This window comes from Phoenix dactylifera, chromosome 1, assembly GCF_009389715.1.
Source record: "Phoenix dactylifera cultivar Barhee BC4 chromosome 1, palm_55x_up_171113_PBpolish2nd_filt_p, whole genome shotgun sequence".
Taxonomy (NCBI): domain Eukaryota; kingdom Viridiplantae; phylum Streptophyta; class Magnoliopsida; order Arecales; family Arecaceae; genus Phoenix; species Phoenix dactylifera.
The window spans coordinates 5,045,023-5,069,602 of record NC_052392.1 but is presented as its reverse complement, the minus strand read 5'-3'; the positions used below and the strand labels follow the sequence as shown (position 1 = coordinate 5,069,602).

Here is a 24,580-nt window from a genome sequence, read left to right as displayed (position 1 = left end):
GCCATCTCCAAGCTAATAGAATTTATGAAACATTAGGATTGTGCATAGCATGACATACAATCCCATAAACTTCCGAACTTCTTGCAGCTCCATTTCCATTTCCTTCCAAAACTGTAGTGCCAACTTTTGTGAAATGATGAGTAAAACACCCCGGAGCTGGTCTTGGAGGAGTGAAACTTACATTTGGTCAACTAAAAGAAACACTTCAATTCAATAATCAGACAGAAATACCGCAAAACCTAAGGGAGAAGGTCTGATCTTGCTGCCAACTCTTTCACTCCTCTGTATTAATAGGCATTACGTTGGAGTTAAAAATAGATCGGATATTAATATATACATATTTGTATCTTTTTTGTTTGATGGATATAAATATCAATCCAAATATTAGTCGGATACAAAAATTATATCTTTACTTATTTTAAAAAAATATGGATACAAATCAGATATTAAAAGTACGAATATAGATACAAACGGATATAAGTTGGACAGTTAAAAACTTTATGACCACTGATCAAAGATAGCACTAATTGGAAGATATATTAAGTCAATACCATGCTAACACGATCGCTTATTTCTCTTAAAAGTTCATCAATACCATAAAATTAAACAGAGTTACAATCGGAAGAAAAAATTCATGGATAATTGTCTAGCCATATCTTTATCCATTTTTATCTCGATACAAATATAGATATTACTTGGATCCTCAAATTATTATTTAGATAGATTCAAATATAAAAATAGATAAATACCAATATGATCCAGTTCAATTACCTGCACGTCCAATCCAGAACTAATCAAATCACATCAGAATTATCGAGCTTTTTCTTCACGTCGCTAAACCATTTCAATTGAGTACTTCGTACTTTGCTGTTCAGTTTTTATGCTTGTGTTTATTTATGCTCTTCCCATCTCAAGAGACTAATATCCTGTGCACTATCATGCATGATTTCTGTCTTTGAAACAGTACAATGAATCTTATAGAACCATTTTTCAATTATTACAGGCGTACGGTGATTGCACAGCACTATGGATGGTGCTGTTTTCAGAAATTCACGCATAGATCAGAAAAATATCAGGTTACACCTTGACCTAGCCTATCATCCATATCTCTGTGCTTCAAGAAGAGGATATATTTTTCCTTCATACGAAGAAGGATATTGAATATTCATCCAGAAATTCTTCTTTCAAGGTTGATCCTCGGACAAAGCAGCCAAATTTCTGCAAACTCATAACACCTCTATTTTCACAGAATCATCTTCATTCAGACTAGATCTCACATCCTGCAATACCCTATGATTAACTTGATTTCAGATTTAAGATTTTTATGTCAACACTTAAAATTTTTGGCACCATGAATAAATTTGCATTTTGGGAGACATCAGTAAAGCCCTAAATTGAGGGCAATCAACAAGCAACTGAAGAAAATAATAAAGAAAGAAGAACAAGATAACCAGAAATTTCATCAATAAATCATAATATTTGACATATTCACTTCACCTCTCTAAATAACCTCGATGACTCAAATTAAACCTTACGGATGACCTGGACTCACCACAGTCAATGATTAAGATACCACAGTCAATGATTAAGATAAAAAAGAGGTACCCCGCCCGGCGCCCAACCACTATTTTATTCCTTTTTACTTTCTTTCCTTAACTTTCTTCTTTTTTATGGAGTTCAGATGTGGATCCAAGACTTGCTCTTTTACTAAGATGATGCTCATAAAAATGGATTTCAAAGAGGCCGGGATCATCACATCGTCTTGGCCCACATATGTTCAAAGAGGCCAGGATTATCTCATCATCTTGGCCCATATATGTTCTAAAGAAGGAAAGAGAATGAAAACACCAAGGCAACTTTAATGACCCAATAAGATTAAGGGGTCATGCAGAGGATATGTGCAAAGAAACAATCGAATGGACAAATGACAGGCAAGATGCTATCAAACTATGCATGGTTCAGCAAGAAAAGCGAGGTATAGAAAGCCGTGGAGCATAATTGCTTGACTTGTCTATCATGAGGTTGGAGAAAGGGGTGGCATAACGAATCATCCATAAAGGGAGCACCTAGTTCATTACAGTATTCTGGGCAGTGACCAATCAACTTCAACCCATTAGAATGAAGAATACAGGTTACAAGACATAACTTAAGAGGCATGAAGGTACATGAAGTAACAAAAAGCATTTTCTTTAACACACTTCCATCTTAGTGCTTATAGGCAAATCCAGGTGTCTATGGGGAGTGTTTCAATGGTTAGAACAATGGAATATGCTTGAATTTGTAGATGAGAGTGCTGGTTAATTAGCATTGTCTGATAAAAAACAAATGCTTCGAGAGTGCTGATCTAAGGTTTAGATGATGCCCTGTTTGGTGACATATTAAGGTAATAATTTATGCTAGTTTAACAAGCAAATTAAGTAGTAACTAAACTGGTCTTGGTACCACATTGTATTTTCCATATGTGGAAGACATTCTAATAAAATGATATTCCTAAATAAAATTCGGCAGAAAAGCAGCAGCACTTGTTTCACATGCTTCAAAGGCAGCATCTGCTCCATGTTTTCTATCAATGGTCCTAGAACTAAGATGATTCAAATGACAAATGCATCACCTGGTAGTGAAGATAGGAGGGAAAGCAATCTTTATATGGGGGCTGACTAACAAGTAACAACACATTACACTTGGCATTAATTTGCACATAATCCATGTGGTTATAGTTCTGCAGCGGAAAAAGGGGGAGAAAGGAAAGTGGTGGATATCCGGATAGAGGATTTTAAGTTTGTACATGAAGGAAACGCCATCTGATTGTTCGACCAGTCCTGTGGTCTGATAGCATGCGATACAACTAGGATTGATCCATAGGAAGTAATCATTCTTATGAAACAGGTGTTGTCTTTATCACTTTTATTCCACATAAAAGCATGCACTCCACTTCTATAGGCAAGAACAAAGGAATAAAGAAAGTTCTCTGGTTTCCTCTTAATGTGAGAATGATAGGGTGTGATGTCTTCTTGAGTTCTGCATGAGACAGGACCCTCTCTTTCTACTTCTGTTCTATCTTCCCTTCATTTCTTTTTCCTGTGTGTTCTATTTACTTCTGCTGCTGCCATATTCTAACTACAATCCCATAGCCACCCAGAAACCTACTTCCTAATCCCCAAGTTGCTACAAGCATCTTCTCAGCATGTTGCTGGCTGAATCTGTAGCAAACACCTTTCTCATACAACCTCTACGCTACCCTAAACATTTACCTTCAAACCTAAAATATTAAGCCACCACCAAACCATCCAATTTATCTATCTAAGCCACACCCATGTACCTTGAATCTAGCCAAGAGCACCAGAAATCAGATCCGAAGGTGGAGGACAACAACAGATATGGGCGCCAAATCAGGTTTCTCATGTGTGCAGACAGGTAGTCTGGAGGAGGTCTTACAATGTCAAGTGAAAATTTTCTTTTTGGGCCGCTTCCATGAAACTTTGGTAGCTTATCTTGTAGAAGCAATAGTGCAGTTTTAATATATATTTTCTGTTATTTTCTGCATGCTAGCTTATTTCTAGCTCACAACCTTTCTTGTTGTCCTAGTCATTTGAAACCTTGAACCAATTCACAAAAAGCTTATTTGCTATCCCCCGTCAGAAAGGAACATTAAGTACCTAGATTTTACAATCATAAGCTCTTACAATCTACCAATCATTTTATATAAAAAGATGGAGACACTTTTTGATATGTTTACAACATCAGATATACCTCATAAAGAAAGGCTCATGAAAATTTGTTTAGACTCATTACTAAACATATTGCAATTTAATCGAATTACACTTATGATCAGCAAAACTAACATGTTTTCCTGGAGTCTCAAAATCTCGAGACCAATGGGTTGGTCCAAGGGTATGTCAACAAAGTTCATTACTTTCACTCAAGGTTCACCGAATCGGTACCAAGCAACATACCAATTGATGATCCATTCAATATAGTACTGATGCGTACCGTACCAATCTGATGCGTACCGAAACCGAGGGAGGGTGAGTGAAAGGGGGAGAGGATGAGGAGGGGAGAGAGAGATCAACTCATCTAGGCCATGAAAGATGGCTCCCTCGAGAGGAATTTCAGCCAATTCGGCGAGATCCTCGAATTCAAGGTCCTGATCCCTTAATCAAAAGATCCTCAACTTCAAGCAAATTCAAGCCTTTTATGTTTATCGATCTCAAATATGATGACTTTTGATTGTTTTTTGGTGTAGATCATCATCGATCGAAAGATGAGAAGGTCAAAGGGATTTAGTTTCATGACCTTCAAGAACAAGTAGTCAAATCAAGAGGAGGAAGAAGGAGATGGCGGGAGGGAGAAGAGGAGAGGGAGAAGAGAGAGGAGAGAGAGAGAGAGAAGGTCGCCTGGACCATGAACAACACCTCCCTCAAGAGGACAGCGAGATCATCTAATCCAAGATTCAATCCTTCGATCCAACCTAGAAAGATCCTCGAATCCAAGCTTTCTCAATTTCTTCATATCAGATATGACGGCTTTTAGTTATTTTTTTGGTGGAGATCATCAACAACCGGGAGATAAGGGAGGCCATGGGGCTTTAGATTCATGACCTTCAGGAATAAGCCCTCAATGAGGGATGCCATTAAGAGGATGAACGGGCAAAACCTGGATGGGAGGAGCATCATCATCTAAGAGGCCTAGACTCGAGGTAGTAGCGACGGGTTCCGCAATAGCTGAGGTCATCGTGAAAGTGGCGGACGAAGCATTGGAGAGGATGGCAAGGTGAGAGATGAGGGCAGTAAGGAGATGAGCCAAATGCTTCGCGAGAGAGTGGAAATAGAGATGAGCTAGAAGCGTTAACATGATCCAATGAGGAGATGAGCCGAATCAAACTTCATAAAGCCCCAAAGTCGGTTTTGTTCCGTAACTGACCGGTTCAGGTTAGTACACTCCGAACAGGGCAGCTTGCGATAGTTTGGCCAACCATTGCTCTCATCTTTCACATCCAGTAAAGATGTTGGACGTCAACTTCTTGTAAACAATCAATTCCAACTGGTATGACACAGGAATCAGTCATTTATGACAACACAAATGCTCACAGATATAAGGAAACTAACTTTAGAAGTAGGGGGGATCGAGGAACATGGAATGACCATGAACATAAGGTTAAAGGTGGGAAAGACAGAAAAAGCATATAATAGAGATTGTTTACAAAGCGGAACTTCATGGCGAGGGTGAGGATTAGAAATCCATGGGTCCCTTATGATCCTTCATCTACAAAGCCCCATGAGTAACACACCACTAGTGGGAAAACGAAGATATGAATACCCTAAAGGATGTTGAAGAGACAAGGATAACAAGTTGATGGAAGTGGCAAGGACTTTGAAAGCAGTCAGAGGGAGAAAGCTGGTTATATTTGAATAAGTGCCAAATGACACCTAAAACCTTCATCCAACTTACTAAAGAGAGGAGCAAGACAAACGCTGTGAGTGAAAACCCATGCTTGTTTAAGGGCACTGGCAAGGTAAGCAACATGTTTACAACAGAATGGAGCAGCCATTTGGACATGATAATAGCCAGAGGATGAGGATGAGTAGAAGGTCAAGTTATCAATGAATTTCCTTGAGAAGATCGAAAAGATTACGTTGAAAGTATAAACAGATGGATATCTAACAATTCTACAGATTGAGAATGAAAGCTTCTCTGACTGCTAGATTTCAGAATTCCCTTGTGATAGTGCACTAAGCCTAAGAAAATACATGAAATATAGATGATTATCATGTAACACAGGTAGTTTTCTAAAAGAAATCCAGATGTTACAATCATTTTACAATCTAAAACTGAATAAAGAATTTATGAGAAAACAATTCATACTTTGTTTCAATAACAAATGTTACACTTCTTTTTCCTATTTTCCTCCAGCTGTAGTTATTAAAGGTATGACTGAATAGCAAACATGAAAAAAAAATCCCACACCTCTAACATGCTGTGTTAATTGCATGCTGGCAGTTATGAACCCTGAGAGAACTTAGAAAAACAGAAGTCCTGAACTGTGGGCATAAGCAATAATTCCTCTATCAGAAGCACATTTGGAAAATATTTTGTTTTCCATACATACAGTTAGTACCGAACTATTTATTAATTTTCTTTTCATTCCAAATGAATATAATCAAAGGAATTCAAAAATATAATCCATATTCACCTTGACATGGCCAATGCCTTTGAAGGAGAAAGTGATCGAGCCTCTGGCACAGAGCATGGAAAAAGAACATTAAGTTTGTGCATCAGAACATCTGCTTTCGAGGGTATTTCATTTAACAAGAACTGCTGGACTATAGGCTTCTTGAACCACTCCAGCACTGAATCCCCTGGTGCCCTCAGCACGACCTTGCTCACCTCAAATGGAGACTCAACTGACTCAAGCATTTGCCCAAAAATATAATCCATATTCACCTTGACATGGCCAATGCCTTTGAAGGAGAAAGTGATCGAACCTCTGGTGCAGAGCTTGGGAAAAGAACATTAAGTTTGTGCATCAGAACGTCTGCTTTCGAGGGTATTTCATTTAACAAGAACTGCTGTACTATAGGCTTCTTGAACCACTCCAGCACTGAATCCCCTGGTGCCCTCAGCACGACCTTGCTCACCTCAAATGGAGACTCAACTGACTCAAGCATTTGCGCCACAACCATCTTAAGTGTGGACCCTGTGACCAATTTGATGCGCCGGGGCACCACTCCATAGTACAGCATCCTCTTTCTAAATCGGTGCAGGGTGTGCACTACAGCCACCAGTGCAGCCCCTACTGACAGGTTCCGAACATCCAAAGACCATGCAATGTGCTGGTCGAACACAATTGCCTTTGGAAACAACTTATTCTCATAGGCCACCTTCCAAACGCATCTTGCCCTGTTCATCTGGCCCATCAGCACTAAATAATTTAGAAGCACATTCACAAAGTATCTAGCAGCGCTCTCCTCCACCTCATAATCAATTCCTTGAAAGAACTCCCTAACAAATAACAACACGGGCTTCCCCCTCTGCTCTGGTCCAGTGAACAGACCAGACATGAACTCGTGAGCTGTGTGCTTCGTGGCACTCATAATGTCCATTATAGCTCGCTCATTCTTCTCATCCTGGCACCGCACCAAATGGGCAAGAATCGAAGTGTAGAGTATCAAATCCACCTTTGCTGCTGATCCTACATATGTCTCAACCAATGGCCGAGCCGACTCATAAAGCCCGGCCTTCATGCAAGACTCAAAAAGCTGCCTGATGATAAAATTGTTAGTCCTAATTCCAGCTGAACCCATAAATCGCAGCCACCTCAATGCCAGATCCGTCGACCCATCCTTGATATAAATCATCAGCACATCACTTGCATTCACATCCACCGAAAAGCCAACAGACTTCATCTCGAGCAGGATCTTAGCAGCCAAATCCAAGAGCTTTCTTTTAGCAACAACAGTCAGCAGCAAGGTGAAGGTACTCAACCCAGGCCGGAGGCCAGCATTGCTCATCGAATTGTAAAGCCTCATTGCTGGATCCACCTGACCAGCGGCAGACTGCATCTCGATGAGGCAAGCATAAGTGGACGGCGATGGGAGGAACCCGGCCTTCTCCATATCACCAAAAAGGGCGGCAGCAGCCTCTAACCTCCCTGACCTCGCCTGTGCTTCCACCATCATGGTATAAAGACCAAAATTTGGACGAAACCCAGCGGCCTTCATCTCATCCCAAATCTTTACACCAGCATCAAGCTTCCCAGCCTTCACCAAAGATTCGATCATCGAAACGTACATCATGATGGACGGCTTGTACCCGGCCATCTGCATCTCCCGATACACCCCTATGGCAGCATCCAGCCTCCCAGCCTTGCCCATCGAGTCCACCAGCGCAAGGTAAATGCTGAACCCTGGCCGGCCGCCACCATCTCTTGTCTTCATTTCTTCGAACAGACGGAGGGCGGCATCGAGCCGACCGGACCTGGCAAGGGAAGGCACCATCAAATCATAGGTGGAGGCATCGAGGGAGCACCCGCTGACCTCCATGGATTCATAGATCTCGAAGGCCTTGTAGGGCAATCCCTTGCTCAAGAAGAGGGTTATGAGGGAATTGTAGGTCTGGGTGGTGACCCCCTTGAAGCCAAGGTCCCGGAGCTTCTTGAAGCAACAAAAGGCGACCTCGAGCTTCGACGCCCGGCACAAATACTGGATGGCGAGGTTGAGGGAAGAGGAGAAGGAGGCCGGAGAGAGCTCGCTACCGCTAAAGGTGGCAGCTGTGAGGATGTCGTCGAAAAGGGATAGGACGGCGTCGAGGTCGGAGGAGGCCGCGAGGCGATGGAGGAGGAGAGAGTAGGTGGCGTCGGAGGCGGAGAACCAGGGCTGGCGGCGGGCCCAGCGGAAGAGGGAGAGGGAGGGCTCTGGGTCGGCGGCAGGGAGGGCGGCGAGGGCAGAGTAGAGAAGGGAGGGGTCGGGGGGGAAGGGGAGGCGGTCCAGGTGGGCGTCGAGGTCGGGGCCCCAGCGCCAGCGGCAGGCGAGCTCGACGAGCTTGGAGACGGCGGCAGAGCGGGGGAGTGGGCGGCGGAGGCCGCCGGCGAGGATGTGGTCGTCGCGTCCGGGCTCGGTGGGGCGGAGGCCGCGGCCGGAGCCGATGACGCCGCCGGACTCGTCGAGGTAGAGGATCTCGTCGGTCCACTCGGGCGGGCCGGCGTCGGAGTGGGGTTCGGAGGAGGAGAAGGGTTTAGGGTTTAGGATTTTCGTGGAGACGAGGAAGGGGAGAGTTTGGAGATGGGTTGGGGATAGCTTGAGGTTTCGAAGGCGAAGGAGCATCGTTTTCTTGGTCTGGAATCTGGAACGGTAAAGCAGGCGAGAAGTGAGAGTATGGAAAGCCTTTGGCTCACTGGGGATGTGGGTTAGGGTTGGGACGAGGACAATGGGATATATAAATTAGGTAAGGATTGCATTTGTCCGAAGCAATGATTCCTGTTCTTCCACAACGTCAATCAGTGAATCATATCATGCACAGATCTCCAAACACTCCAAATTGACTCGTCCATCACCTGCATCTTTTTCGAAACTATCATCACACAATTGAATCATAGATTCATGTAAAGAAAAATAAATCCTTCTTTTATATGAAAGATACGATTCGAACCTTATAACATGGCTCAGATGGGTGTAAATTTACTTTTCTTGTACAAGAACATACTAGTGGTATTACCTTTGCCATTGAATGACTCTAGATTAATTGCATTTGGCTCGAGAATGATTTCTCTAATATTGTCAATTGAATCAAAAGCTATACTTCACCCGCCACTGATTGGCATCCCATGTTGTTGGATACCTTCTTCCTCTCAAAGCCTCAAATCGGCCAATTGGGCAGCCGAGTTTGGAGCAGACCATGCCACAATCAATTCCTACAGAGCATTATGATCTTACAGTTTCAAATGCTATGAGTTGTATCTATACTCGGCTACTTCAAGGTACTTGACTTGCTAAAATTATAAAAAAGAACCTTGCATCATCTTGACTCATGTAATGCTAATTATAGGGTAGCTTTTGCATGTGTTTGATGCTTTTCTTTGCAGCATGATTCAGTGAAGCAGCGAATTAGATCGAGGCAATGGATGAGAACGAGGGTCAGAGTGGAGGAAGGAGTCATGGAGGATGTTGCGAGATTTTTATTAATATACAGTTATTCATCATGCTGATCCACACTTTGTCTGGACACACACTTTATAAAGCAGTAATGTACGCTTATTTCTTTTACATGATATATAGACTTAATGATGTGATGTAGATAGACTAAAGTTGTTGCATTGATTTTTATAAATTTATGACCATTATATGTATAGAAGATGTTTCATAGTGTACTAATTATTTAGAGATTCATCCACCTTGCGAAATTTACCATATGTGATTGGCAAATCTAAGGGGTTGATCTATCCTTTAACATGATCTTTCACCAGTTGACAATCGAAGGTTAGTCAAGAGGTTCATGTCCTCTTTCCCTCTCTTAATTGGCATCATTGATTTGATTTATTATCAAATATAGTAGTATATCGACTCAATCAACTCCAATTAAGCGCATGCCTAACATTACTGAAGACTAAATAACCGCGTTATAAGTTTTCGCATATTGCCTTTTATCTTAAAGAAGTGTTAATCCATTGTCCCCCTGACAATTTAACATCACAATTTTCTGCTTCCAAAGCATAATAGATCTAAAAAAAAACAGTTGGCTAAAAAAATTATTATTTGAGTTTTGTGATTCTATGTAAGTATCCAATATCTATTCAATACATAGCTGATGTGGCGGCTAAACATATACCTCCACGGATCCTTGCAATCAATGTATATTTTTAAACAAAATTAGGAATTAGTGAAAATGAAAACATACTCTAAGAATCCGTGCACATATGTGTTTAATCCTACATCGGTTATTCGCTAAGTAGATCTTGGGTACATATACAGGATTAAGAAATCTTAAATAATACTTTCTAATTAGCCGTTTTAGGTGAGCACCTGAATTGTTACAAATGGTATCAAAGTAAATCCGACCTATAACGTATATGGAATAGGAGACACTGCAATATGGATCTATTGGGGCCGACCACGGGCCGATTGTGGTGTTTGTGATTAGACTTGAATGGATTTGAACCCTTAGCCTGACGAAGAGGTTAAGGATTGAACGAAAAAGTATGTGAAAATTCGTGTGGACATGTGTTTAGTTTCACATTGGCTATTCGCTGAGTAGATATATATATATAAAGTATTGTTATTATAGAAAGAAGGGAGATGAGAACACAAGAAGAATTGTAATAGAAACTGAACAATTCACTGATAAGAATATGCAGTTCAATGAAAAACTAAACACTGATCCATGGAAAGATGAACGAACTGGGAATCAGAATACATCAAAAGATCAACAGAGCGAAGATTTCATCATTCAGAACACAAACCACTCCCAACTGCTCTTTGGATTACAACTTCTGTCTGCTTCGTAAACCCACTACTAATGGAAAAAAAAAGAAAGAACAGAAAAGAAGAAGAAGAAGAGAACGAAATGTAGATTTCTAAATCTTTCTACTCGAACGAAGTCGACGCGAGTCCCAAGTCCTCACCATCTTACGCCGTGGATCGCCCAGTGGAGAGGAGGGTGAGAATTCCGAGCGGTATCCCCGGCCTCCGCTTCTTCGCCTGGGGATCGGAGGGAACGCATCGGCCGCGGCCTTCCAAGCCTTGCAGGCCCTGCTGAAATTGATCTGGCTTCTTGAGCTTAGGCAACGAAAGACGAGCCCCAGTGCGTCTCTTGGGATGCTCTCCGAAGAAGAGATCTCCGAGGGATTCGCCATGGAGAAGAAAAGAAGTATAAAGCCTAGTGGAGGGAGGAGCAGCGGAAGGAGCTCTATTTATAAGAGATGAGCAAAGTTAGGTTTTGGTTCTGCAAAGTACCAAATTAAAAAGCATAATATAACGTCTTATTCCGACTCGGAGAAGGATTTATATTGGGCGCCCTTTTCCAATTCGTAATTGGAAGAATGATTTAGAAATTTTAAAATTGACGTGCGGAGGAGCTCCGTTTGACGTCTTGATGGAGGACCGAGGATTCGGTTCGAGTTCGAGCTTGTGCCATTGGAGCACAAATTCTCTGTAATATGTATCTGACATCGTAGAGTGGTGTGCAGCTATAAATGGCCGCTATCAAAAATGGACAATCATCAAACAAAACAGTCCACGAGCATTTGTCGTATTATGCACAATACACATTGTTTAATGGCCATTCATCTTCTGATAATAGCCATTCAGGGATGCATAGTACTATACAATGCATGGTCTACACCATAAAGGATCCTAGTTTGTGCCATCGTCCATCAAATATAGCCTAGTTTGAAGATTTTTATGAACCAACTTAATTATATCATTTGGTATAATGATATCAAATTGCTTAGATAGTGTTTTATGTAGGGTTTGGCATGCCACACTAAGCTCATCTGACCTGCTTAATCAATGACTCCAGTAGTCATCTGAACCACTCTCTCAGATAGCTTATTGCCTCTCTTCTGGATGTGAAAGAAGATTCGGTCAACATACCTTGCTTGCTTTCTTGTGAGAAGAACGGTGATGAATTATGTTATCAGTGCAAAAGGAGTTTCTAAGAAGGTTCGGCGAGTTTAAAGAGATAGAAGGTCAGTAGAGCAATCTGGCAGTTATTGGGGGGTAAGCTTTGGGATTAGCCTGATCAACCCCTACCAGTGTATATAGTGTATAAATATAAGGATTGGCATTCGTATTTATAATTTTCCGGATCTATCCTCTTCAATTAACCCTTCTATCATTGCATCCTTCAAAGCAATTCGTTGTGAAGCGGGCGGCGCTAATTAATCGACATTGTTTGGAAACGACATAATTGGAGGGATAAAGCATGCATTTATCCTGTTTTATCCCTGGGATAAATGCCAAACCTACCAAAATTGTAAGGTGAAATTGCCAACTCCAAGTTCCAACAATTTAGTCAGGCTATGGAAAACCAGGGATTGACCTTCCAAGGGTCCTCAAAGTTTCACCAACCCTACATTTCATCCCCACTTGGTTAGTAAAACTAACAAAAAAGTAACCAGAAAGCAAGCACACATTTGACTTTTTACACAGATGATAGCAACTCAGCTGTAATTGGAAACAACACAATGCTTAAATTGAGACAAAGAATCTTATTCCAGATGCAAATTTGGCACTATCCTGGTGTGCCCCACATTATTTCAAACTGATCATATCTAACAAGTGATCTTGAGAATGAGGCTAAATTCATCGATCGGTTTTCCCTGTTGCGAGCATGCTGGTGCATCGGTGCTATAATTCTGTTTCATTTTACTGAAGGTAAAAGGGAAATAAATACACTGGGCCAAATCGCAATAGCTCTTGGCGCAACTTGGACGTAAAATTGTTCAAGATACCAAGCAAACTTTCGACAAACTGAAGCAGCTTGTTCTCAGAGATCACATCGGTCGACTCCTGATCGAATCCATCTACTGTTCCATCTATTTAATTGAGAGCAACTTTTGGAAGGTCAAGCGTATGGCACTGAGATCTTTTGGCCTACTTTGAGTATGGAAGGGAGCGACTACTCTACTGTTACTGATTAGATCAACAGATAACCCATCAAGATCAGGAAATATCACCTGGTGATTGTGGATATATGTAATTATCTAGCCACTCCTGACAAGCAGATGACAGAATGGAAGGCTCTGCAGCAAACTTCATGAATTCAATTCTGCAAGTTTTAGTTGCAGTGCTTTTATTCATCATGTTTGTATGGACTGTTTGCATGATTTGGAGGTCATTGTTTACCGAGCCAGAGCATTATCAGCCAGGATTTGGAGGCAAAATAGCAACAATAACAGGGAAGAGAGCATAAGATTTAGGGACTAGATCAGAAGAAACACAGACCTCAAAAGATAGAAAAATATAGAGGAAGTGCCTAGAAAGCAACAATAACAACAGAACCACTATGGTTCTAGCAGCCAGCAGATATTGCACAAAGAGAGTTGAGAGCAGCAAGACAAATTTTAGAGAAGACTGGAGTATCAACTCTGCCTCAGATCGTCCCGTATGTTCGCTAAATTCTTTCACAGCCTCAGGAAACCAAATTCGCACTTAAAGTCTAGGCTGATCCCTAAGTTCTTTCTCACTAAGATGTAAATATATTCTTATATATCTTGGGCAGACCTCACTTTTTTCTCACATTCATACCGTTTAATACACACATTACCATACCCATCAGGATTTTCCTTGCAAACATATAACAACAATAATGGCAGAAACAACATACAACGCTCCTCATTCATGCAATTATGTAATAATCTGCTTGCTCGACATCTAATAACAGGTTAAAACATGTGGAATCCATCAAGCATATGTTGAGGGGCACACCATATGTTATTAAATTCTCAATGTACTAAGAACAGAACCTCACATTATAAAGCAACGACCATCAAACAGCAGCTTCTCCCAAAATCTCAGATGATAAGGACATGATGTAGTAAGGCAAACATAGGATAGAATGACCAACAACAATCCAACAACATGGAAAGAACATTACGATAGCAACCAGAAAGTCCTAAATAATGGGATATAGCAATCTTTGCAACCCCAAATCTAAGCGGCGGTCAAGGTGTTGGCGATATCAATGACAAATCGATATCTGACATCTGACTTGGCAAGTCGCTCCATCGCCTTGTTCACGTAATCCATACCAATGAGCTCGATGTCCGCTGTTACATTGTGCTTTGCAGCAAAGTCCAACATCTCCTGGGTATCCTGCATTCCTCCAATGCAACTGCCCGCCACAATTTTCCCACCTATAGGCAGATCCAGCAATTCATTTCATCAAAACACCATCAAGTAGAACATAGGAAACACCAATCTTACAGCACATTTAAGAAACAGCACTTTACTTACCCATGATCAAAGAGAAAACTGGTAGCTCCAGGGGCTTGTCTGGAGCACCCACCATGATCATCTTCCCATGGGTCTTCAGCAGAAAGAGTAGTGGCATGAGGGAATGGACCCGCAGATACTGTATTGATAATACCATCCATCGTGCCCATGGCAGCCTAACAGGACAAGATAACATACAAGAGTAAGATACAAGTGTTGGTTGCTGTGGATTTTGTAGTTGGAATTGCTCTATTTTACCTGCATCTGCTCAGGGTTGCTGCTGATCATGAAAGCATCAGCTCCCAAATGTTCAATTGCTTCCTTCTCCTTCCTCGGGGACGAGCTAATCACTGTGACCTTCACTCCAAATGCCTTGGCAAACTTCACAGCTACATGGCCGAGCCCTCCGAGCCCGACCACCCCAAGATGCTTCCCCGGCTCATTGAGTCCAAAATACTTCAATGGGCTGTATACAGTGATGCCAGCACAAAGCAGTGGGGCACACTTGTCTAGGGGCATGGTGTCAGGGATCCGCATAACGAAATGCTCTTTGACGACTACCATGTCAGAGTACCCTCCATAGGTCATTGTTCCATCAGCGTCGATGGAATTGTACGTAAGTATCATTCTCGGACAGTAGTTCTCGAAACCTTGTTTGCAGCCGTCACAGGAACGGCAAGAATTAACCAAGCAGCCCACTCCCACCTTGTCTCCAACCTTGAACTTACGTACATTGCTCCCCACTTCAGTAACGGCGCCAACAATCTCATGCCTGCAAAGTTACTTCTTTTTGGTGAATCTTCATGTACTTTCATGTATATGGGGGATGTCTATCAAATGGGTTGCTTTGTGCAATGGTGAATATTTTTTTGTGCTCATGTGAATGATGTTGAGAGTGAAGCAATATTGAAAATTTCTGCTTCCCTAAGGATGAATGCACTGATACTCCATGCACAGGCATGACTGCAACAGCAATAGTAAGATGAAAACCATGACAGACCATGACATCATTACAAACGAGCACTTGCCACAGTTAGCAGGCCAGATCTTCACATTTAACATTTATAGGTGCAGTCAACCAGATTCTTGAGATAATTATTAGCCAGCACATGCATCAGCAATTGAAATAAAAGATTTTATTATGCTAACAAAATTTTGCAAAAGCTAAAAGATTTTACTCCAGGTCCTATTTTATGTGGCAAGCATTCAAAAGTCTTTTGGTGTCCATTGATATGCAATGGCTATGGTGAGTCTCCAATGCTGACAAGTCACGCTATAATTGCGTCATATCGTAAATAAAATCGACTCTAATCATACCATTGAATAAAAGAAAGCAGATCACGTAAAGCTTAGTTACCAGAAACGGGGTTGGCTGCAGGAGCAGATTTAGTTGCATATGCGGGTGCACAAAAGCAGGTCTCTCAAAAAAAATTTAGAATTGGAAGTGCTTAGGAAGTAGGTAGAGGAGCAAATTTCCTAAGATTCTGAAGCGGGCGCAGCACCATGAGTAGAAACTTCCTGCTAGTAACAAGTAAATTACAACACGCAACTGTATCATTGAAAGAGAATGCTGTTTTTCAGCAAAAATAATCAAAATATGCATTTTCCATTTTCTTTAATCTCATCTAAATGAGTATTAGAGAAAGGTTGCATTATGGATAAAAATGTTTGTTGGTGTTCAGAGGTACATACCCTGGGACAATCGGGTAGATGGTATTTGTCCATTCATTCTTTATGCTATGAAGATCTGAGTGGCAGATCCCACAGTATAGTATCTTTATGGTGACATCGTCATCTCCATTGTTCCTGTAGGCCAGTCAATTGTCCTGCTATTAGTCATTTATTCACAGACAAGAAATGTTTAAAGATTTCAATCAACTACCGCAGGAATCACGGACAATCACAAAAACAATATAAGATCATAATTATTAGATTCCAACAATATCCAGATACTTAGCCAGTTATCTAAGCACGAGGCAAACTACCCATGTTTCATCAGATGACTTCCCCTTGATAATTTATTTTAGAAGGCAAACTATCATTCGTCCCTCTCAACTAAAGGATTGAATCCATCATGGCCATTGACCAATCAATCAAGCATTTAAGGCAGACGGGGCTGTCCCGATTTTCTAATTGAATGGGATGCACCGCCGTCCCGCCGCTTCCTGACATTTGAGATAGAGAATATCGATACGCTGATCGAGACGCTAGGATGATGGCGAGACGGTCTTATCCCGATATATAGGACAGTACCTCATCTTGGTGACCTGCGGGATGTCCCCACCAAAACTTGAATCCTTAGGCCCTATTTGGAGGAGCTTTTGGAGAGCCAAAAAGCATTTTCTGGCCCTCCAAAAAGACTTTTAGATGAAATAGGAATGTTTGGTAAAATTTCGGAGAGCTATTTTAGCTTTTCCAGAAAGCTAAAAACAGCTTTTTGGGAAAGCTCTATTTTGAAGCTTTTCGAAAAAACACTTTTAGACCCAGTCGGAAAGCTGTTTTTTTGACCAAAATACCCGTGATAAAATATAACAATTACACAAAATATCTCTTTAATAATTGTTTAACCAATTTTATCACCTAGCTAGAAAATTTGTTATATCATGAGAAATTAATTTACGCTAATAATTATAATATTTTATATCTTTATTATTGTATTATACTATAAATATAATATTATATTGCATTATATCATAATACATTGATATGTTATGTTAAATAATTTAATATTATATTTAATTATTATGCTATATTTTGCAATATTATATTACTATAATATAATAATTTTATATTACATTACAGTAATATTATCTTATATTATATATTTATGTATTAATATATATATTATATTTTATTATGCTTTGTTGTATAATACCATGCAATATCCTTTATGGTTATTTTATCATACCAAAAATACTTTCTCAATTTGTTTATCAAACACATGTTAAAATGGCAAAACACTTTAGAAATGTAGTTACCAAATAGCAAATAGCTTTTTATAAAAGTTGTACTTCAAAAAACTCTACTTTCAAAAGTTCTACTTTCAAAAACTCTGCTACCAACCGCTCCCCCAAATGGGGCGTTAGTATGGACAGTGCAATTTGATCAGATTATATTGGGCTCAAATTATGTTGTTGATCAATGGTGTAGGTTTTGGCCGAGCTTGTTCATAAACAAGAAAAGATAAAACCAGGTCCAAATAGACCTCAGACCATGGTCATAAACATAACAAGTGGGCAGGTCATGGAGTAGGTGCAAAAAGGGTTTATAAACATAGCACACCCACTAATCTTTTCTTTCCAAGCTTTGCTTCATTTTAAAAATATTTCCATTATTTTCCACCTTAAAAACGATATCAATAAAATTGTCTAGAATAACATAAACAATATAAAGAAAGAATCTCGCACCATCTATCCTTGGACACAAATAAAATAATAGAAAAATCGGTAGAAAGAACAAAATCGATGCAAATCTAAAGAAATGACGCCAGGAATACTTGAGAGGGAGAAAGAAAGAAAGAATCCCATGGGGTTTTCTATAACATTAAGAAAATAAACCAAAATAACAAAGAAGAAACAAAAAGGAGCTAGGATTCTAAGTTTTAGCTCATGTGTTCTTAAAAAAGAGGAGACGGAAGAGAAAAAGAATGGTACCTTCGAGAGAAGGAGAAGGGAGAGAGGACGCCGGAGTTATCTCTGGCCGCCCACCCGAAGGCCTTCCGGGGGTGCTGCGTTTCCGGCGATGCCTTCACTCCGTTCTCCTCCGTCACCGACCCCATTTCTTTTCGTTTCCTCGGCGACCCCGGCAGAGAGAGATTGTGATGGAAACAATGGGGAAAGGAAGGAACGAGAGAGGAAGGACGAAAAGATTCGGAGGATGTGGAGAAGGGAAGAGAGGCTTCTGGTCTTCGAGTATCGCTACAGGCTAGGAGGTGACCAGCATTATATAGAAAGGGGAGTAATGGCCGATGACGTGAGTGATGACATTAATTGATTGGAAAATGGTTGCCCTTACTTGGGAAGGGGAAATAAAATTACATGGGAAACGCGTTCAGCTTTTGGCGTTTCTCCTAGCTTTTGCTAATAAATATGATAGAAATTTGAAAAAAAAAAAAAAATTCTACTACTAATCAACTTCCAACCGCCGCCTACTTTACCAAGCTGATACGATAATCCGAGATTGATGTGGTACAGGAAGGTAAATTATAATTAATTTTTTTAAAAAAATTATCCTTCTATATTTTATTTTTATCCCATACTTTAACATATAATTTAATAACATATTAATTAAATCATTAACTTTATATAAGATCTAAATGCCACATTAAAAAAAAAAAGTCTTAAGTAATATATCGACAATCCAAAAATATAAGAAAATATGTGCATCTCCACTAATAAAATGAAAATTTTAATTTTTCACCAAAAGTAAACAGTTTTACTAACATCTTCAATTTAACTGGTTGTTGGTGTGGACTTTACAAAATGCAACATATAAATATAAAAAATATATATATCAAACTTCTAAATAAACGGTCTATGAGGTATTGGGGGATCGATGGCATCATTATCATCTCTACGATTTGATGAAGTATCGGGAACCTATAAGAAAAAAAATAGAAACTTTAGAAGTTAAGAATACGAGAATTATTAAGTTCATACAAAAATATGTTATAATTATATAAAATATTCAAATTGATGTAGTTATTTATCTGAGAAAGGGCAAATCTATGCAACATAGATGAAATCTGGTCAAGCTGAGCCCCTAAAATTGTATTTCTATCAAAATTGTATCTCAGTCTGATGGCTCTACGTCAACTCCACTATATCGGTATGATAGCTTTGGCATTATCTGCTCTAACTCTGTCTGATGGCTCTGCCTCATTTTTTCCATCGCTGCCTTCAGACCACAAATATCTACAGTGCTAATACCTTATCTAGCAATAGCATTTGGGTATATCTTCTTACTGCAGACAACTAAATGGTAGTAACTTTAGCACCATAACCCCTCACTCGACTATAACACTTCGGGCTCACCAATTTGGCGGACACCTGAGCTTCGACGCGACTAGTTGCACCGGATGATGACTGACTCCCTAATATGCTCTGAAATAAGGGATGCAATTTTGTCCTATATCTCTCAAAAAATAGCACATATTAATGTTTGAAAAAATGAAACTAATAAAAAAATTGTTGCACAAATCAAAGATGAATACATACAACTAAATCTCTCGACTCTTTCCGAAAAAGCTGCCATCTCGGTGGGTATGAGTCATCCTATAGAACTCCACCTCACTAGACTCTCTACCATGCTCTTCAATCTACAACAAAGTATATTGGCAAACTATATATCATGATATATGCTATATGATAGAAAAGTTTCAAAGAGTTTCAAAAAAACTTATGAATTCATCTCTACGCCTCGCATAACTCTTCGAGACTAAAGTGTGAGGAACTGCCTGAGATGCTCGTACTGTTCTACCAATGTCGGAATATATCTGCCAAAAAAAAGTAAACAATGTAATATATTCGATGTATATATTTGCAATTCATATTAATAATAAATAGAATATAAGGTGATGGGGGGCAAAATGGATCGTCCCGCTCAAGGCAAGGGATCGTCCCGTCCCGGCTGAGCAGACCACAACGTCGACTAGATAGGACCACAGTCCTGCTCAAAATCAACCCGATCTCGGACTCCACCGAAGGCTCAGCTGACCTTGGCCGGATCTCTCCGCTACCACGGCCTCCAGTAATCTCTTCTGATGCTTATAATGACGTCCCGGGCCCGAGCTCGGAACACCCCACTGTATCAGCTGCGAGCCCAAGAGCTCATTCGACCATAGAACTATACTCACCGATGCGCCCTAACCGAGTCCGGGGTGCCCCTTTATATATTCGCCGACACACCCCAACCGAGCTCGGGGCGCCCTATATATTCGCCGACTCGCCCCAACTGAGCTCAGGACACCCTTTATGTTCGCTGACGCGCCTCGACCGAGCTTGGGGCGTCTTATCCATCAACGCCCCTCGACCCTTGAGCTCGGGAAGCTCTACTGAACGACCTCGGGACCGAAAAGCGAGGTGGACCTCAGCACCCGCCAAGCTAACCTCTCTGAATATATGATGCGACCCCTCATCAAGCTCGACCTTGCCCACAGTCGCACCCACGTGCGTACCCATGCCAGCCTACGTGGCTGTACATTACAACGTCACCGTGCCATGCTTTGCTTACTCGCCAACGACAGTCAAGGACAACGCTATGCTGCTCCAGCCATATCCCGTCACACCTATTAACGCCTCACCATTTATAGGAACGACCTATGCCGTGCGCCTCAAGCAAGCTCTAGCTGCGCGGCTATCTGTCTAAAACCTATCTCCTCCCATGACGAGGATGGGCCATACCTCCGCCACCTGGACACCTCTACGAGGACTATAAATAGCCCCATCAGGTAACACAAAAGGAACTTTTTAGACCAACTAAGATCCACCCTAACTTGAGCATCGGAGGGCCCTCACCGGAACCACCCGTGAGTCTTTGTGCAGGTACACCGCCGCGCATGAGGTGGCCTCTCTTTCTCCGCCCCAGCCGGCAGCTCCCTTGACTCCCTCGGCATGGTCACCCTCGAGCCAAATTTGAACCACAACATAAGGTATTGAAACAATATATACAACCTGTCCTCTCTCTCAGAAAACCAGTAGTGAAAAGCTCCCTCCACTAATGAGGGTATACATCAGAAGGACAAACACGAGCAACCTCCTCCCTTGTCATGCCCTCGCGCTTGTAGCTCGTCTACAACTTCGTCATCCTCTTCTTCCAACCCTTTTTTTCATATTATATGAGTCTTTAGGTTTAGTCTTAATGACAACAAACCAATCTTTATCTTTTGATTTTTGCACGAAAAGCATTTGTTGAGATTGAAATGAAAAAACGAATGGGCTCTTTCAATAGCATACCAGTATATAGTAACCTTGAAAAATTTACAAATGTGAAGCCATTTATATCTTGCCTCAACTAGGTGAGTTTATATCCACCCAATCACATCGAAATAATACTACCTTTAACTTTCCATAATAATCCATCTCATAAATATATGTTAGGGCATCATAATAAGTTTTCGTCCACCTCAACCATAATCCTACTATTTTGGATTTTTCTAAATTTCTCACGCTCTTTAGTATGAAATTTAAAATTATTTATAATGAACCCATCATATCTGTTGACAATATTGTTCGGATCTCGAGCAATGATTATTAATTCATCAGAATAATTTCTCTCCATCATTGTTGGTACCTAAAAAAATGATAGAAGTAATGATTAATTATTCAATGTTAATGTCCACATAAATTAATGTATTAAACATCTAATCTGTTTGAAAAGCTATTCAAGAAATAACTCAACCAACCATTTTTGCTCAATCCTTGGGTTAGGACGAATGTTGACGCTTCGCTGAGCTATTAAAATTCTCTGAACGATCAAAAAATCTTTAGTTAAAAATATTATATCTAATATTATAACCACACTAACCTGTTGATACTCGGATATTAAGTCACTTTGAAGTAAAACATAGCCTGTGCCAACGATTTTTGGTCGAGAATAACACTTTCAACTTTTTTCAAAAATTTTTCACTAGATGAGAACTTGTAAACATCTGCATTCTCTATAATACCATAATTCGTTTAAGGTCGATTGAAAGCAGTTTCAACACTTCCAAGATATCTCGAACAAACTGTCAAACACTCCTCAACAATATATTCTTTAGCAATCGAGCCTTCGAGATATGCTCGATTGAGTACATAATCCTTTAAGTGCACAATAAACCTTCAGTAGCTAAACCTAGCCTAATACTGTGAACATCAGAAGCAACTTTGTGATGCCTATCATCAAATATTTTTCATACTAAACTATCCGCTGGGTGTCTTAACATTCCATTCTTTGTACGGCTTTCGTTATGCTATCTCATCGAGGAAGCTGTCTTCAATGATGCATACATCCTTTTCAATCTAAGTATGAGAGGAAAAATACTCAAAACTTTAGCCGATTTTTTTTTAATCTGTGCAACATCCACTTCATTTAACAAATTATGCTCGTCTTCTTTATATTTTTTTCCATCGTGAAGATATTCGGCATGACTCTTGGTTAATATTTTCATCACGTTATAAAATATAGTCATTCGGACAACTGTGTGTCTTCTTGTATCCAAGATCTAATTTTTTTACTAGTTTTTTGGCTTCATAAGAAGGATGGCAAAGTAACACCTTCCGAAATGCATCCTTTAATGATTGAAGAAGCATAGTAAAAGACTTGCTAGATCATCAATTCAAATATTTCAAATAGAATAAATGCACAAAAAAAAATATTTATAAAATTCTTACAACCCGGATATAGTTCTTGATCACAATATTTCTCTAAGTATGATACTGAGCTGTATCATCAGAATGTATAAGTTTCTCAACATGTATAGAATCGGTAACTGTACGCTCATCACCTATTACAGCTGATTCTTGTCATCTACTAAAATTTGTTAATTTTTTAATAATATGTCCAAGAGCATATCTGAGTAAGCCTCCTATATCATCTTCTTCTACATAATTTGTTTCCATGTTACTGGATTCAAAACTAGAGGTGTGTTCTATATAAGAGGGTTGGTTACATAGAGACGACAATATGGACTCTCTATAAAATACCCATTCAGTATAATCCTTTAGAAAATCATTCCACACCAAATATTCTTCAACAGTTTTTGGCACAAGAGAAGAACTATTTACATATTTTTGACATGGACATAAAATCTTCATATTCATATTAGATTTCTCAAAAGCAAATATAATAAAATTGTAAACTCCATCCAAATATTCGGCAATGGATCTCGACTTATTTATCCAACTTTTGTCCATTCTATTAGAAAACTAATTGAACTGCAACTTATCTAAAAAAGGTAAACAAAATAAGGATATGAAGAAGGATGGCATAAAATTTATTTGACGAAAAGATCAAAGAAGAAGATGTTAATGAACATGTGGATTTATATGTCCCTTATATGTCTTGCTATTCAGAGAACCATCGAACTTACAATCTTTTATTTTTTGAATTTTTAGAGGTTTTATTTTGAAAAATTAACTAACACAGAGTCCAATTTCCTAACAAAGTGAAAACAAGATACATGGCAACCAAGCATTCTTCTGAAAACAAACAATGGAAAATAATAAAAAAAGATCATCATCAATCTTTATTACTTTCTACCAGTTAATTAATCAAGATTTCAACTTCTTTCTCAAAAAAGACATTAAAATACAAAAGAAAAGCCAAGGTTATTTCTCCTCCTCGGTGGAATAATAGCTATCATTAATTAAATAAAGCATCACAATATTATCTTTGTTCTATATTTCACTTAGCACCAACTCGAAAGCTTGAGCTAGTTCTATAAAATCCCCAAACCAGTCAGCAAGGCAAATTTGCCATCTGGGGTTAGGTTTACACTGAATGCTGGTGTGTCTTGAAATGGTACCAAGGAGGTTATGAATACCAACTTTTTATTACAATGCAACTACTCTGCGGTTCTCTCTTGATAGAGAGAAATGGATCAAAATGCAATTGGCAGTCTCTAAAGAAGAGTTGGATAGAGCAGTGGCAGGTGACTGCTTATTTTCACCATTATGATAATAGTAGAGAGATAAAAATGCCCTAACAAAAAAAAAGAAAACAAGAATAACATTCGTTTGTAAACTTTTATGATTGTCCCCTTTAAAGTAGAAAACCAAGGTGTTGTCCATAATTAAGCAAAGAGCAAGGTGATATAGATGCAAAGATCTTTACTCCACACTCTTCCTATTGAGCCTTTTACAGATTCCATTCACTCCCAACATTGCCCTTCTCATTAGGATTTATGTGTAAAAAATATTTGTAAATTGAATCTAAAGCATACAAACGATTAAAGAGAAGAGGCGTCGGAGAGGGGGGAGGAGGAAAAAGATACCTCGGGCGGAGGCAGAGCTCGATCAGGAGTTGGGGTCGGTTGGTCGGCGCCGGAGAGGTGGGAGGAGGAGACAAATACGTTTGGCCGAGGCAGAGCTCGATCGGGGCTTGGGCCGGTCGGTCCACGCTAGAGAGGAGGGAGGATGAGAAAGATACCTCAGGTAGAGGCAGAGCTGGATCAG

The 24,580-nt window shown here is 40.0% G+C and overlaps 1 protein-coding gene and 1 pseudogene across 4 annotated transcripts; both read right to left on the bottom strand.

Annotated features, from left to right (window-relative positions):
- Positions 1-924: 924 nt before the first annotated feature.
- LOC113460907 (pentatricopeptide repeat-containing protein At1g79490, mitochondrial-like) lies at positions 925-8,902 on the bottom strand. 4 transcript variants are annotated; one of them, XM_039124515.1, is made up of 3 exons: positions 6,666-8,902; positions 6,191-6,414; positions 925-1,290 (listed from the first exon to the last, which is right to left on the bottom strand). In XM_039124515.1, exons 1-3 carry the CDS (start codon positions 8,817-8,819, stop codon positions 1,227-1,229), a joined length of 2,442 nt encoding a protein of 813 aa, XP_038980443.1. In that variant the 5' UTR covers positions 8,820-8,902; the 3' UTR covers positions 925-1,226. The 4 variants fall into 4 exon arrangements, with proteins under 4 accessions (XP_038980443.1, XP_038980447.1, XP_038980445.1 ...); XM_039124519.1 differs by having other exon boundaries at positions 925-1,280; XM_039124517.1 differs by having other exon boundaries at positions 925-1,218.
- Positions 8,903-13,898: 4,996 nt separating this feature from the next.
- On the bottom strand, positions 13,899-18,342 carry LOC120110198 (annotated as a pseudogene).
- Positions 18,343-24,580: the final 6,238 nt, after the last annotated feature.

Excerpts from the sequence above, each read along its gene's own strand:
- LOC113460907 (XM_039124515.1), bottom strand. The coding sequence starts at position 8,819 with ATGCTCCTTCGCCTTCGAAACCTCAAGCTATCCCCAACCCATCTCCAA. Across the intron at positions 6,415-6,665 it reads TTAAGATGGTTGTGGCGCAA|ATGCTTGAGTCAGTTGAGTC; the intron begins ATGCTTGAGTCA and ends ATTTTTGGGCAA. Across the intron at positions 1,291-6,190 it reads AAGGCATTGGCCATGTCAAG|GGTATTGCAGGATGTGAGAT; the intron begins GTGAATATGGAT and ends AGTTAATCATAG.